Consider the following 12,699-nt stretch of genomic DNA (forward strand, 5'->3'; position numbering starts at 1 on the left):
AAAATATGCATGTTTGTGTATAAGTGACACACAGAACAAAGAGATAACAGATATACTGCAATTCAGTTACAACTATATTTATGAATCTTATAATGTGAGCTTGCAGTTGAGGTGTTTTTTGATATGTGGTCTTGTTGTATTGGAAACCATTATGTCACGTGGTGTTTTTGTTTATTTCTCCACTTATTGTATATGAATGTAAAAGTCATTTGAATAATTTATGCCCAAGTAGCTCTAATGATTCAAAAGGTTTAGGTTTCCATCGTCCTCTAAATGTCTCCAAAAGAATAAATCATATGATGTAAAATAATACGAGGTGCAATCAAAAAGTTCAGAGACTGATCCTTTAACAACAACAAAAAAAACATATTTGTTGTAAATCTGGCCGTCATCTCCTTTAAAGCACGTCAATAAACCGCTCCAAGGAAGTCAAACACCATCTGAGATTCACGCTGGACCTCCACGGTTTCAAAATAGCAGTTGCAGGGAACTAAATCTGGCAAGTAGAGGTGGTATGGAGCGACAATTGTTTTATTTCCGTTTATCTGGGGTCTGGTCGCCGTGGCAGCAGGTCGAGTAAGTTGGCCCAGACTTCCCTCTCCATGGCAACCTTTTCGAGCTAACTTTGGGGGATCCCGAGGCGTTCCCAGGCCAGATGGGATCTATAAACTAAATTGGCAAATGTTTTTGCCTCGCCCTGCTCTGTGCTTTCCTCTTTGTATGTGCACAACAGGAGCCGTCTCCTGAACTTTTTGATCACACTTACTTGTATGATTTAGAGTCTCTGGTCTCAAAAGTCTCATTCATGCACATACTGTAGCTCGTGATGGAAGCCAGAAGAGTCAAAGATTAACCCTCAAATTTGCAGAAATATCAGTATATTGTGAAGAAAACTTAATCCTGACTTTCCACACAAACCTCTACCCTAATCTTCACCTGTCCTCTCTCTCACAGCAGGTGCCTCTAAACTGTGTCTCTCTTTAAGCTAAGAGAGACATTGTGCAGCTGTCCAGAGGGACTGAGGGGTCGGTGTTTGGGGGTCCAGGGTAAGGTTTGTGTGCCGTGGTGGGACTCCTACTTTCACAGGTTACCCTCTCTTCTAACCCTGAAAGTTGTCCTCTCTCCCCTCTTTTGAGTAAAAAAAAAAAAAAAAAAAAAAAAAAGCCCTCTGGTGTGGAAACTGTACCGTTCTGTACCGTGTACCGTGTGTATATTATTGTGTCACATTGATTTAGTGTTTGTGAACACATCTCTCCTCTGATTTTTTCCCTTTGTTTGACTCTCTTCTCTCCCTCTCACTGTGTCAACCACAAGTTTCTTTCCAGGTGTGCTCACTGTGCTGTTTAAGCTGGTTATCACGCTAGACTGGCTTGCCAAACTAAACCAAACACAAACATAAGAAAACACCTAAAAAAAAAAAGAGAAAAGAAACTTCATTGACCTTTGTATACTGTAATAACTTCTGTAATGTTATATAGATCCATATAGAGATGATACCTGTACTTATATCCATCCTTAGGGTCCACTTTTCTCTCTACAACCCCTCTAACTATGTGGGTCCTCTCCTCCTGTTCCTCTGTCTGTCCCTCTCCTTCTGTCCCTATCTGTGTAGGTGTCTATAGTCAGCCTTATAGCTAATGCGTTGGGCTACTCCGATCTAGGCCCGATTAAATCACTCAGGACACTGAGGGCCTTGAGACCCCTCAGGGCCCTGTCACGTTTTGAAGGGATGAGGGTAAGACCTTAAGACACCAGGCAGCTGGTCCTTTTGCATGCCGAGTAGACAAAAGCATCAACGCATGCTAGAGATGGCAAAAAAAAGTTTAAAAAATGTCCCTGAGGGGAGTTTTTTTTAATTTTTTTATAAGGCAACCCCCTTCTGATCAGTGAGAAGCTTTTTGCATGGACGCTGATCATCTCAGATGGGCCTAAAGCATCTGATTTGATTTATCATATTTCATTTCATATAGTATGAATTTTAGTGTTATGTTAAGGCAAATAGCAATGATTTATACATTAAAAATATGAACTAATGTAAAAATCGACCTAATGCCTCATACTAGACTCTTAACAGAGACGTTGACCTGAATGATGCAGCACATTACAATAACAGCTCTATTCAGCACCAGCTGAGAGAACAACCAGAGGTCGGTATGAACCATCACACAAAACCTATTGGACCAGAACCGCAGGGTTAATATGGACCGAGGTGCAATCTGTGCAGGCGAGCTGATACCTGAGTCACAGAGCTGACATATGATGGAAATCTGTGCACGGATCAAAAGCTTCGTGTCCATTTCTGTCCTTAATATGTGCACCATTTCAACATCACGAATTACTCTTTTTTTGTTGTTTTGCTCTACAACGATAGTGGCGTTCACCTCTGATGATCCCTTAAATGTGTGACGGGTTTCATTGGCCTCTGGTTGTTGCCGGGCAGAAAGAAAAAGAAAAAGAAAAATCTGGGCTCAGCATCTTCTGAATCTTGCTCTGCCTCCAGTTGTCCTGTTTTCTGATCTTATCACAGTTTGGCTTTGGCATTGTCACACTGGAAGATCAACAAACTTCTGGTTGCATACCCCCCTCCCCCCGCCATCCTCACCGTGGTTTCCATGATCACCATCCTGCAGTTAGACTAACTTAGCACACAGATGCATTGTCTCTGTATTAAAATGTCAGGCAGAAGGAAAACAAAGGAAATATGACATTTGATGTTTGCCTACATAGTTTTGGTTTATTTGGCTTTCTGTTACCATGGCGCCTCTGTGTTTGGAAATGCACATTCCCTCCTGATGCTGTCTTTATGTCCTTAAGCGGTAAAGTATAGTTTATATAACCATTTTTGGAAACCCACACATTATGTTGGCATATCTTAACATACAAAAATACTTTTTTGTTGTTGTTGTTGTTGCTGGCATGCTGAAACATATATTGGCTGTGTAGGATGATATAATGCAATCCTTTGGTGCAATATTTAAATATCTAGTTTAAAGATTAACTACATTTTATAGGAGTGGAACAATATGTTGTGGCACAATACTTTTCAATAAAACAATTTGATGCTGGTAATGAGTTATATTAAATGTGCTTCATTAACACCTGAGAAGTCTCCACTTCTGCAGGGAAATGTTGACAGGCATGTAGCCTTCAGTGATAACCCTGTCCTGCCCCAGAAATCTAAAGGGAGGCTACTCGCACACATCTGGATGCAGTACATATAACAAATTAAGCAAATCTGCACCTTAACCAGTTTTATCCAGTGAAAAACAACCACAACACTACAGGAAGTCGAACAAATATTATTCCCTTGATATTTAGATTATAATGTTTTGGGGAAAAAACTTTTTTTTTTTTATCCAGCTGCATTTCAGTGAAAGAAGCTGCCGATCTCACTCAAACTAAACCGAGCTGAGAGGAGATAAAAAAAAAAAAAGATAATTGTTTTTAAGTCCGTTCTGTTTTTCACATTTTACACCAAAGTCAATAAGAAAAACAGTTTGAAGAACAAGAAAGGATCTGAGTTGCGGTTGGTTTTCACTGTGTTGTGCGTCCTGCTGAACCAGTATTGTTACACTCCCTCGTAATTTATCGTGATGGGCTTCCAACTTGTGCCGAGAAATCAGACAGAGCCTCTAGTGGAGAGAACGAATGTGCATTTCTATGTAAGTGTGTTGATTTTCACGTGTGTGAACATCTTCATGCGGCCAGCGTGCGATGGCTAAATCAAAGTTTTGTCCGTTTCCTCTTCGTCCTCCTCCTCCTCCTCCTCCTCCAGGTGGTGGTGAACGCCTTGGTGGGTGCCATCCCCTCCATCATGAACGTGCTGCTGGTGTGTCTCATCTTCTGGCTCATCTTCAGCATCATGGGCGTCAACCTGTTTGCCGGAAAGTATTATTACTGTTACAATGAAACAGCCGAGGCGAACTTTCTCCCGGACGTTGTGAACAACAAAACCGAGTGCTTCGCGCTCATTAATTCAAATTATAGCGAAGTCAGATGGAAAAACGTCAAGATCAACTTTGACAACGTGGGAGCAGGATACCTGGCTCTGCTGCAAGTGGTAAGAACTCTTTCCTTATCGTCTGTCTCTCTCTGCTGATGTTAAACCTGTGTTCACATACACACACACACACACACACACTGTGACTGTCCACTTCACAGGCAACATTCAAAGGCTGGATGGACATCATGTACGCAGCGATAGACTCTCGAAAGGTAAGCGCTCTGACAGTCGTACGTCCACATCAACACGCAGGGCAGTTTTGTTTCATGCATTTTGTGCCACTTTGCAGGTGGAGGACCAGCCGGTGTACGAGGACAACTTGTACATGTACATCTATTTTGTCATCTTCATCATCTTCGGCTCCTTCTTCACCCTGAACCTCTTCATCGGTGTCATCATCGACAACTTCAACCAACAGAAGAAAAAGATAAGACTGCTTCTCCTCGCTTTTGCCCTCTCAGAAAAGCAGTTTTTTCCGTGATGTGAAAGGAAGAGTTTGACATTTTTACAAAGCATTAGATGAGAAGATCAATACAACTATCATATCTGTTTGTTAGCTTAGCATGAAGGCTGGAAATGAGAGGATGTGTTAGTTCATCAAACTAAAATCAAGAATGTCAAATTTTTCCTTTGAGATTTGAATCAAAACAATTGAAACTTGTTTTCACTTGTTAAAACGTGCCTTTTCTTTTTGAAGCTCTGTTTGGATCAGCTCTGGAGTGAGCGGTATGAATTACTGCAGATTGTAACCAAACAGTTTTTGTCCCTTTACTTTGGAGGTCAGGATATCTTCATGACAGAAGAGCAGAAGAAATACTACAACGCTATGAAGAAATTAGGGTCAAAGAAGCCACAAAAACCGATACCCAGGCCTCAGGTGGATGTTTTTTCTTCACCGTCACACGTTTGTAGTTTTACACTTTTGAAATGAAAGAAAATGACGTCCCTCCTGTTCCCTCCGTTTCTCCTCAGAACAAATTCCAGGGCATGGTGTTTGACTTTGTGACGCAGCAGGTGTTTGACATCTCCATCATGATCATGATCTGCCTCAACATGGTGACCATGATGGTGGAGACGGACGACCAGTCGACGGAGACGGAGGAAGTGCTTTACTGGGTCAACTTCTTCTTCATTGTGATCTTCACCTGCGAGTTTGTGCTGAAGCTGTTTGCGCTGCGTCACTATTACTTCACCAACGGCTGGAACATCTTCGACGTGGTCGTGGTCATCCTGTCGATTGTGGGCAAGTATTCAAAAAGCTTTTTTTTTTCTTTTTTTTTTTTATGCTGGGGGGGAGGGGGGGGGGGGGTTGTGTGACACTGCTCGACTGGAAATAGCTCAAGTGGGGCCTCTTGAAGGACACGGCACAGAGACGGGGACGAGGACCAATTAACCGAAACATTTTTGGCTCTTTCTTCAGCTCGTATGAAGCCACGCAGTTTATTCTGGTTTTGAGGGTAAAGCAAGGCAGGTTTATTTCTACAGCACATTTCAACAACAAGGCAATTCTTCATGCTTTACATGAAAACATTAAAAGGATGAAAACATCAGGCAAACGAAACTCACCATAACAATAGATTTAAAAACAATTAAAGAGTGATTAAAACATTAAAACAAAAGAAACAAAAAAAAGCTGAAATGGGATCAAAATTTCAGTGGAAGACATAAAATACGGAAATGCGTTGCAGTGCAGCGCAAGAAATGAATCAAGATCCTCAAATGCAGCAGAAAAGTCTTCAATCTTGATTTAAAGGAGCTGAGCGTTGCAGCAGAAAGCTGCAGGTCTGCTGGGAGTTCAGATTGAGGTCTGAATCTACGACTACACCAAAGATTTCTGGCTCGGTTTGTGCTTTTAACATCAGCGATCGAAGCTGAGCACAAACTTGTTAATCATTTTTCTTTCGCTCCGGAAACAAATGACTTCTGTTTTATTTTTGTTTAGTTGAAGAAAAATTCTGGCACGTCCAGTTGTTGATTTGTTCAAAGCTCTTACGCAGCCCTTGGATGGGATTATAGTCCCCTGGTGATATAGTTGTGTACATTTGTGTGTCATCTGCATGATGACGATACCACACTTTGTTGTTTTCCATAATCTGAGCTGGTGGAAGCATTTAGATGTTGAACAGAAGAGGCCCCAGAATTGAGCCTTGGTGAACACCGCATGTCATTTTAGTGCGCCCAGAAGTGTAATTAGCTGCAGACACAAAGTGTTCTCTGTTCTTTAAGTAGGATTCAAACCGAATCGGTGCCGAGCCGGTAAGTCCCACACAGTTTTCTAATCGGTGTAGTATCTGCCATTCTGCTGCTTTTCCTACACAACGGTGGTGAACGTAATATTCTTCTCTTAACCGAACATTTTTCCACTTTCTTTCATTTCAGGGATGTTTCTGGCGGACCTGATTGAGAAATACTTTGTATCGCCGACGCTCTTCAGGGTGATCCGTCTGGCTCGTATCGGCAGAATCCTGCGTCTCATTAAGGGCGCCAAAGGAATCAGGACTCTGCTGTTTGCCCTCATGATGTCACTTCCTGCCTTGTTCAACATCGGCTTGCTGCTTTTCCTGGTGATGTTTATTTTCTCCATCTTCGGCATGTCCAACTTTGGCTACGTGAAACACGGGGCTGGAATCGATGACATGTACAATTTCGAGACCTTCGGCAACAGCATGATCATCCTGTTCATGATCACCACGTCCGCCGGCTGGGACGGCCTGCTGCTGCCCATCCTGAACTACCCTCCGGACTGCAACCCCTTGTTGGAGAACGCCGGCACGCCCGCCACGGGCAACTGCGGGAACCCGTCTGTGGGCATCTTCTTCTTCGTCATGTACATCATCATTTCTTTCCTGATCGTGGTCAACATGTACATCGCCATCATCCTGGAGAACTTCAGCGTGGCCACGGAGGAGAGCGCCGACCCGCTCAGCGAGGACGACTTCGAGACCTTCTATGAGATTTGGGAGAAGTTCGACCCCGACGCCTGCCAGTTCATCACCTACTCCAAGCTATCTGACTTTGCTGACGCGCTGGAACACCCGCTCCGCGTGCCCAAGCCCAACACCATTGAACTGATCGCAATGGACATGCCGATGGTGAGCGGAGACCGCATCCACTGTCTGGACATCCTGTTCGCCTTCACCAAGCGCGTGCTGGGCGACAGCGGCGAGTTGGACATGTTGAGGCAGCAAATGGAGGAGCGCTTTGTGGCGGCCAACCCCTCCAAGGTCTCCTACGAGCCCATCACCACCACGCTGAGGCGCAAGCAGGAAGACGTGTCCTCCAGAATCATCCAGAGGGCCTACCGCTACTACCTGGCTCAGCGGGGGTTCGTCTGCAAGCGCAAACCGGCCAACAACAAAGTGGAGAACGGCGGAAACAATCAGGAACAGGAAAAGAAGGAGGGCACTCCCTCAACTGCCTCCCTGCCCTCCTATGACAGTGTAACCAAACCTGACAAGGAGAAACAGGATGACAACAATGAGGGAAAGGGCGGCAGGAAAGAGAAAGGAAGAAACCAAAAAGACATCAGGGAATCTAAATGTTAGGCCGTTGGATTAATAATCACAGTAATAACAATAAAGCTTATAATAATGTAACTTCAAGCAAAAGCGAGAGGAAACTCACCCACACAGATGTACAGATTATTTCATTTGCAAGTCAGAAAAAAATAGTATTCAATAATTTTGTTTACAGACTTCATTCTTATATTGATGCAGAGGAAAGCAGCTCGGTCTGTGACAGCTTGAAGACTCTCGAACTTTAGTCAAACCAAACATAATCAGCATACTGTGTGACGTTGTTGTATCTAGACTACTGATCTTAACAAAAGGAAACGAAAAACAGACGAGGAAAATGTCTGTTGCTCACTTACTTACTGGTCTTCAGATGAGACGAGTGACTCTGCACCAAGAGGTGGAAAGGCAAAAGCAGGAATCCAGCGTCTGGATGCGAGTAACGGATTCCTATGGAAGACAGTACTGTGAGCGGAAAAACAAGGATGCTGCTCGATGCTGAAGAAAAACGTCCATCTCAAAGCAGCCGGCGAGTGTTCCCGTGTCGTTTAACACTGAAATGTATAGAGGAGCAAATGACACACTCACTCTATGAGCAAACAGAAGGATGACTGGTGAGTGAAAGACACAAACAGTAGAGAGTGTTGGAAGTACTTTTTTTTCTTTTTTTTTTGTTGATTTTATTAAAGCTAGAAATCGTTTGTTTGAGCAGCAAAAATGCAAACGGATAAAAAAAAAAGAAAAAAAGAACAATACTCAACAGTTTGCCCATGTCATTCAACTCTTCTACTCATTTTCTCTTTGTTATACCCACGTCAAAATGCTTTTTTTTTTACACATGGGCTTTCACACCCGATTGGTTTAGGGTCTGTTTATTATGGGGTCAACTCGGGCCAAGGGCTTACATTTACTCCGAAAGATTTCCAAACAAATACATAAGTAATTGTGCTTGTTCAATGCATACAAATGACTTGCATGATGGCATGTTTTGATCAGAAATCTTGCATGAATTATCATAGTCCACAAGACACTAATACTCAGACCACAGCGGTGGCTCGACTGAAATTTGAAAGTTCAGAGTAATTTGTTCAACAGAGATTTGGTGTTACGGGGGGGTTGATCGTCTGAAATGGATCCAAACAATTTTAACTCATCGCTCAATCACATTTCAGATGTTTAAATTGTTGCCTCGATAGACAGAAGAATGATTAAGACCGCCGTCGTGGATCAGTGAGTGAAATCCAAACAATTATTTGCTGCTCTGGAGATGTTGAGTGTGTAAGATGGAGAAAAAAGTTGTTTGTGTGTATCATGGGACTGAAATATTTTCAAGGGCGCAACACTTTCGATCTAAAAGAACAAAAAAGCGTATATTTATAATTTGTATGCACCTGCGTAATGTTCCATACCATCTGCCTTTATTTTGTGTGAGCGGGCATTTTGGGGAGTCCTACTGTCGGTGGTTTGTGGGGATTTCACAGGTTTGGCGAACTCCTTTGTATTTCTGATGTTTCTCTTTGGGTGGTTGGACCTTGGTGAAAGGGCCGGAAGAAGTTTGACTCGTTGTTCAGTTTACACGGTTTGATTTCCTGTAGCTTCTTCACATATGTGTAAATGTAAATATCTGGTTGGTTTTTGTTTTTGTTTTTCTCCCTGTTTTTTCTTCCCTGATGTGATTTCCATGTTTTCGGTGAGTCCTGTTGCTGTTTTGTTGTTTTGTTGTTTTTTTACACGCGTTTGTGAGCCGAGAGGAAGTCGAGGGGGAAACGGTCTTTGCGCTGGAACACGCCAGCGTGGCGGGTGGTCGTCGTGTCCGACGTTAACGAGAAACAGAAACTTACGAGCGGGTGGTGAGAACATTGTGTGTGGAGAAGCCAAAGAGATCTGCCTTGTCATCCCGTGTTGTCCTTTCCGTCCGCGGAGCGGGACCGGGTGAAGTAAGCCCCGCCCCTTCTATTTTTTCGCTGTCGTTACTAGACAGCGAGACCGTAGAAATGTATGCAATGCTTGAAAAATCCATCCCTTTTTCTCAGGAGATATTATAGATGTACTATTATGAGCTCTGCAACAAAATGCAAGTGAATGTGATGGGAGTATTAATGAAATCATGTTTTGCTCTTGTTTTTGACGCCGTGTTGACGGACGATGATCTGGGCTGGCCGTCTCAACGCGGCGGCCGCCCGGTTCGGGGGCCGAGTTTAGCGCTTCCTGCTTCTGACGCGAAGACTTCGCAGGGCTCGAAGCGTCCCGGTGAAAACGGCAAAATTGCGCTCGCTAGTAATTTGTGGTTAAGTCATCGCGGACTGTCGTCTGGTCTTAATTAATTTCAAATTTAACGACGTTCACCCCGATAGCAAACACAGATACAGGAAACACTGTGAGGAGATGTCATGAGAGTGAATTGGGATAGTGCTCGGCGTGAGCGGCACACTAGCAGGAGTGCGATGCTCCGTGGATCGGCCCCACATTTCAGTATTCAACTACAAAAAGTGCTCTGAGCCTCCCATTCGCCATTTATTTTCTTCATACTGCTCTACTGCGTAACAAATACCAAATAACCAACAGAGCACTGGATGCATTCTTATGGTACTGTGAGCCCAATCACCACACCAGAGCTTTTGCACTTCCTGTTGTGCAGTGATGTCACTTCCTGTTTATGAATAACTCTCGCTCCCTCCCTCCCTCCGTTTTCAAGTTCCCATGGTCCAGTTGCTGCATGAGATCTCCAAAATCAGTGTGGGTGTTACCTTGAACCAAATAAAACTCTGAATGATAAGCATAAAAGCTACTGCCGTCCATTTTCTCCAAGATCTCCATGGATACAAGATTCAAATGACCGAAAGACACCTGGGAAAAAAAAAAAATAAAAAAAAAACCAAAAAAAAAAACCACAAAAAAAAAACCACATACATCACCATTTGGAAAAAAAAAAATAAAAAAAATGCAGGCTATAGGGCACAAAGCTAAGACTGGACTTTTTAAGAAACTATAAATAATGTAATATATTATTTTAACAGCATGTGTAGTTTTTTTGTAAATACAGGATTACTTAAAAAAACTACAGCTATTAATCTAACACTAAATATTAATAACCGTAAATAGAATGGCTTCCAGCTGACACCCCTTTGTCACACTTGTTAGGCTGTGACGCATTTGTTAGATGGAGTAGATTTTTTTCAGTCACTTTTCACAAAAAAAAAAAAAAAAGAGGGGAGTAAGCTAAAAAGAATCTATATTAAAAAGCAGAAATTGTATTTAAAAGTGTATAAATCAATACGTACATATACAGAGGTATATTACATATATATTATATATATATATTCTACCCTATAAATATATATATATAGTGTATATATATACACACAACGTCTGTAACTCGGCTCTCCTGTCCACTCCTTGCATTGAGGTGAAACCAGAACCACAGAGTGAAACCGATCACGCTTTCTTTCTTTGTTGTGGTGTGTTCAGAGAAGAAGCGATGCATTCTGGGTACCAGCGTACAGCACATGGTGTTGTACTGGCTGCTGGCTGACAATTGTGGAGCCGGCCTTTGGTGAGAGGATTGCACTACCAGCATACCCTTTTTTTTTTTTATATACATGTGTGAAGATGTCTTGCCATCCCCCTCCACCCCCTCTCCACTCCCCTCCACCCCCCAAACCTAGTTTCACACGAAGACACACCGACGCAGACAGACACACACTCACGGCCATTTTTTGCAGGCGACTGCCGGTTACCCAGTTTGCCCCCCCGGTGTGAGCCTCAGCTCACTTTGTGTGACGATTTCTTGGTTTTATTTTGTTTTTGTTTGCTTGTCGCAGCTCTAACCCTCCACACCCCCCCCACTCCCTCGACCCCCCCCCCCACTCCCTTTTAACAAACACACTGCTGCAGTTTGGAGTTGCTCTTTTTTGATTTTTGCCGTCACTTTCAATACGATATATCAAAATGATTTAAGGGTTAGTCGTCTCAACTGTCTGTGTTTGTTTATGGTGCAATATCTCTTAACGGCACGTGCCTTTTTAGCTTTCGATTTTAGTCTGTCAATAAAAAAAAAATCAGCATTGTGGATCTCGACACCCGTGGGAGTGAATCAAAACGGAGCACGATGGGTAGAAAACGACGTACAGAGTTCGAAATTAAACTTCAACTGAAAAACTCACCACCTAGATTAGACTGTCTGGACTAACATCTCGTAGAGTCATGTAGGACAAGTGCTCTCTCTCTGTGTGTGTTCTGTTTACCGGCTCCCGGGCCCGGTACAAGAGAACAGCTTGCCTTCTGTTTTACACTTCTGTTCATCTCCACATGTTGGTTTTACCAGTCGGTATATGAGGCCATTCTTTTGTAGCATGACTGAGATAAATTTTCTTTTTGTTTGAAAAATAGGTTAACTGAAAAAAAAAAAACGAAAAAAAAAAAAAAAAAAAAACACAACAAAGAACTTTTGACTGTCATTATCTCTTGCCACTAATACAGTCAGAAAGAGGACATGTGTTGCACAACCACATGGGACAATTAAAACGAGAATCAGTGAAAGAATGTCTTCATTTGAGCACGAATCTATTTCCAAACAATAAAGCAGCCTTCCAGTAATTCCTCCGGCTGGTGTCGTCTTTTGGTTTTAAAATGAGAATATGTGACAACATGTCTGACTGTTTAACCGCATTTTTATTTTTAATTTTTTTTTACTGTGACATTGCAAGTTATTAATGACATTTTTACACGTTACAAGAAGCTCATTGTGGTTGTTTTTGTCACTGACTGCTCGGCTAAGTTGCAAACATGGCTGAAGATATTAGAAAGCCACGCAAGACGAGACGGGGAGGGACGGAGACCGAGCAGTCGGAGAAATCTGACTCATAAAAATACCTAAACGATGCTCGTGTTTCAGGTTTGAATACAATCACTGTTTGATTTGACGTGCTTGGGTGTGTCATGGTGCAACAGCACTAATATGGCAGGTGTGTGTGTGTGCATGCATGTGTGTTTCTCTTTTCTCTCCCCCCCCCTCCCTTCCTGTGTGTGTGTGTGTGTGTGTGTAAGGTGGCGCACTGAATGAGGGAGGAGGGTGGAGAGGGAGGAGGAGGGGGTGGGGGGAGCAGAGACAGCACTGCAGTGCAGATAGATGAATGCAGTGGCCTGGGCTGAGTCAGCAGCGTGTTCCCAATAGGCTCAGACTGT

General features: G+C 43.0%; 1 protein-coding gene across 5 annotated transcripts in view; it reads left to right on the plus strand.

Annotated features, from left to right (window-relative positions):
* The window catches only part of scn8ab (sodium channel, voltage gated, type VIII, alpha subunit b), a 47,677-nt gene extending 35,566 nt beyond the window's left edge, over positions 1 to 12,111 (plus strand). For all 5 annotated transcript variants that reach the window (XM_069155231.1, XM_069155218.1, XM_069155228.1 and 2 more), the window contains 7 exons: positions 1,613 to 1,735; positions 3,776 to 4,060; positions 4,162 to 4,215; positions 4,293 to 4,430; positions 4,776 to 4,880; positions 4,976 to 5,246; positions 6,383 to 12,111. In XM_069155231.1, the coding sequence (XP_069011332.1) occupies positions 1,613 to 1,735; positions 3,776 to 4,060; positions 4,162 to 4,215; positions 4,293 to 4,430; positions 4,776 to 4,880; positions 4,976 to 5,246; positions 6,383 to 7,548 (2,142 nt within the window). In that variant the 3' untranslated portion in view covers positions 7,549 to 12,111. The remainder of the gene's footprint in view (positions 1 to 1,612; positions 1,736 to 3,775; positions 4,061 to 4,161; positions 4,216 to 4,292; positions 4,431 to 4,775; positions 4,881 to 4,975; positions 5,247 to 6,382) is intronic.
* The last annotated feature ends 588 nt before the right edge of the window (positions 12,112 to 12,699 follow it).

This window comes from Embiotoca jacksoni, unplaced genomic scaffold (assembly GCF_022577435.1).
Source record: "Embiotoca jacksoni isolate LCO1_2020_lvr unplaced genomic scaffold, fEmbJac1.0.p SCAF_1, whole genome shotgun sequence".
In the NCBI taxonomy this organism is placed as follows: Eukaryota; Metazoa; Chordata; class Actinopteri; family Embiotocidae; genus Embiotoca; species Embiotoca jacksoni.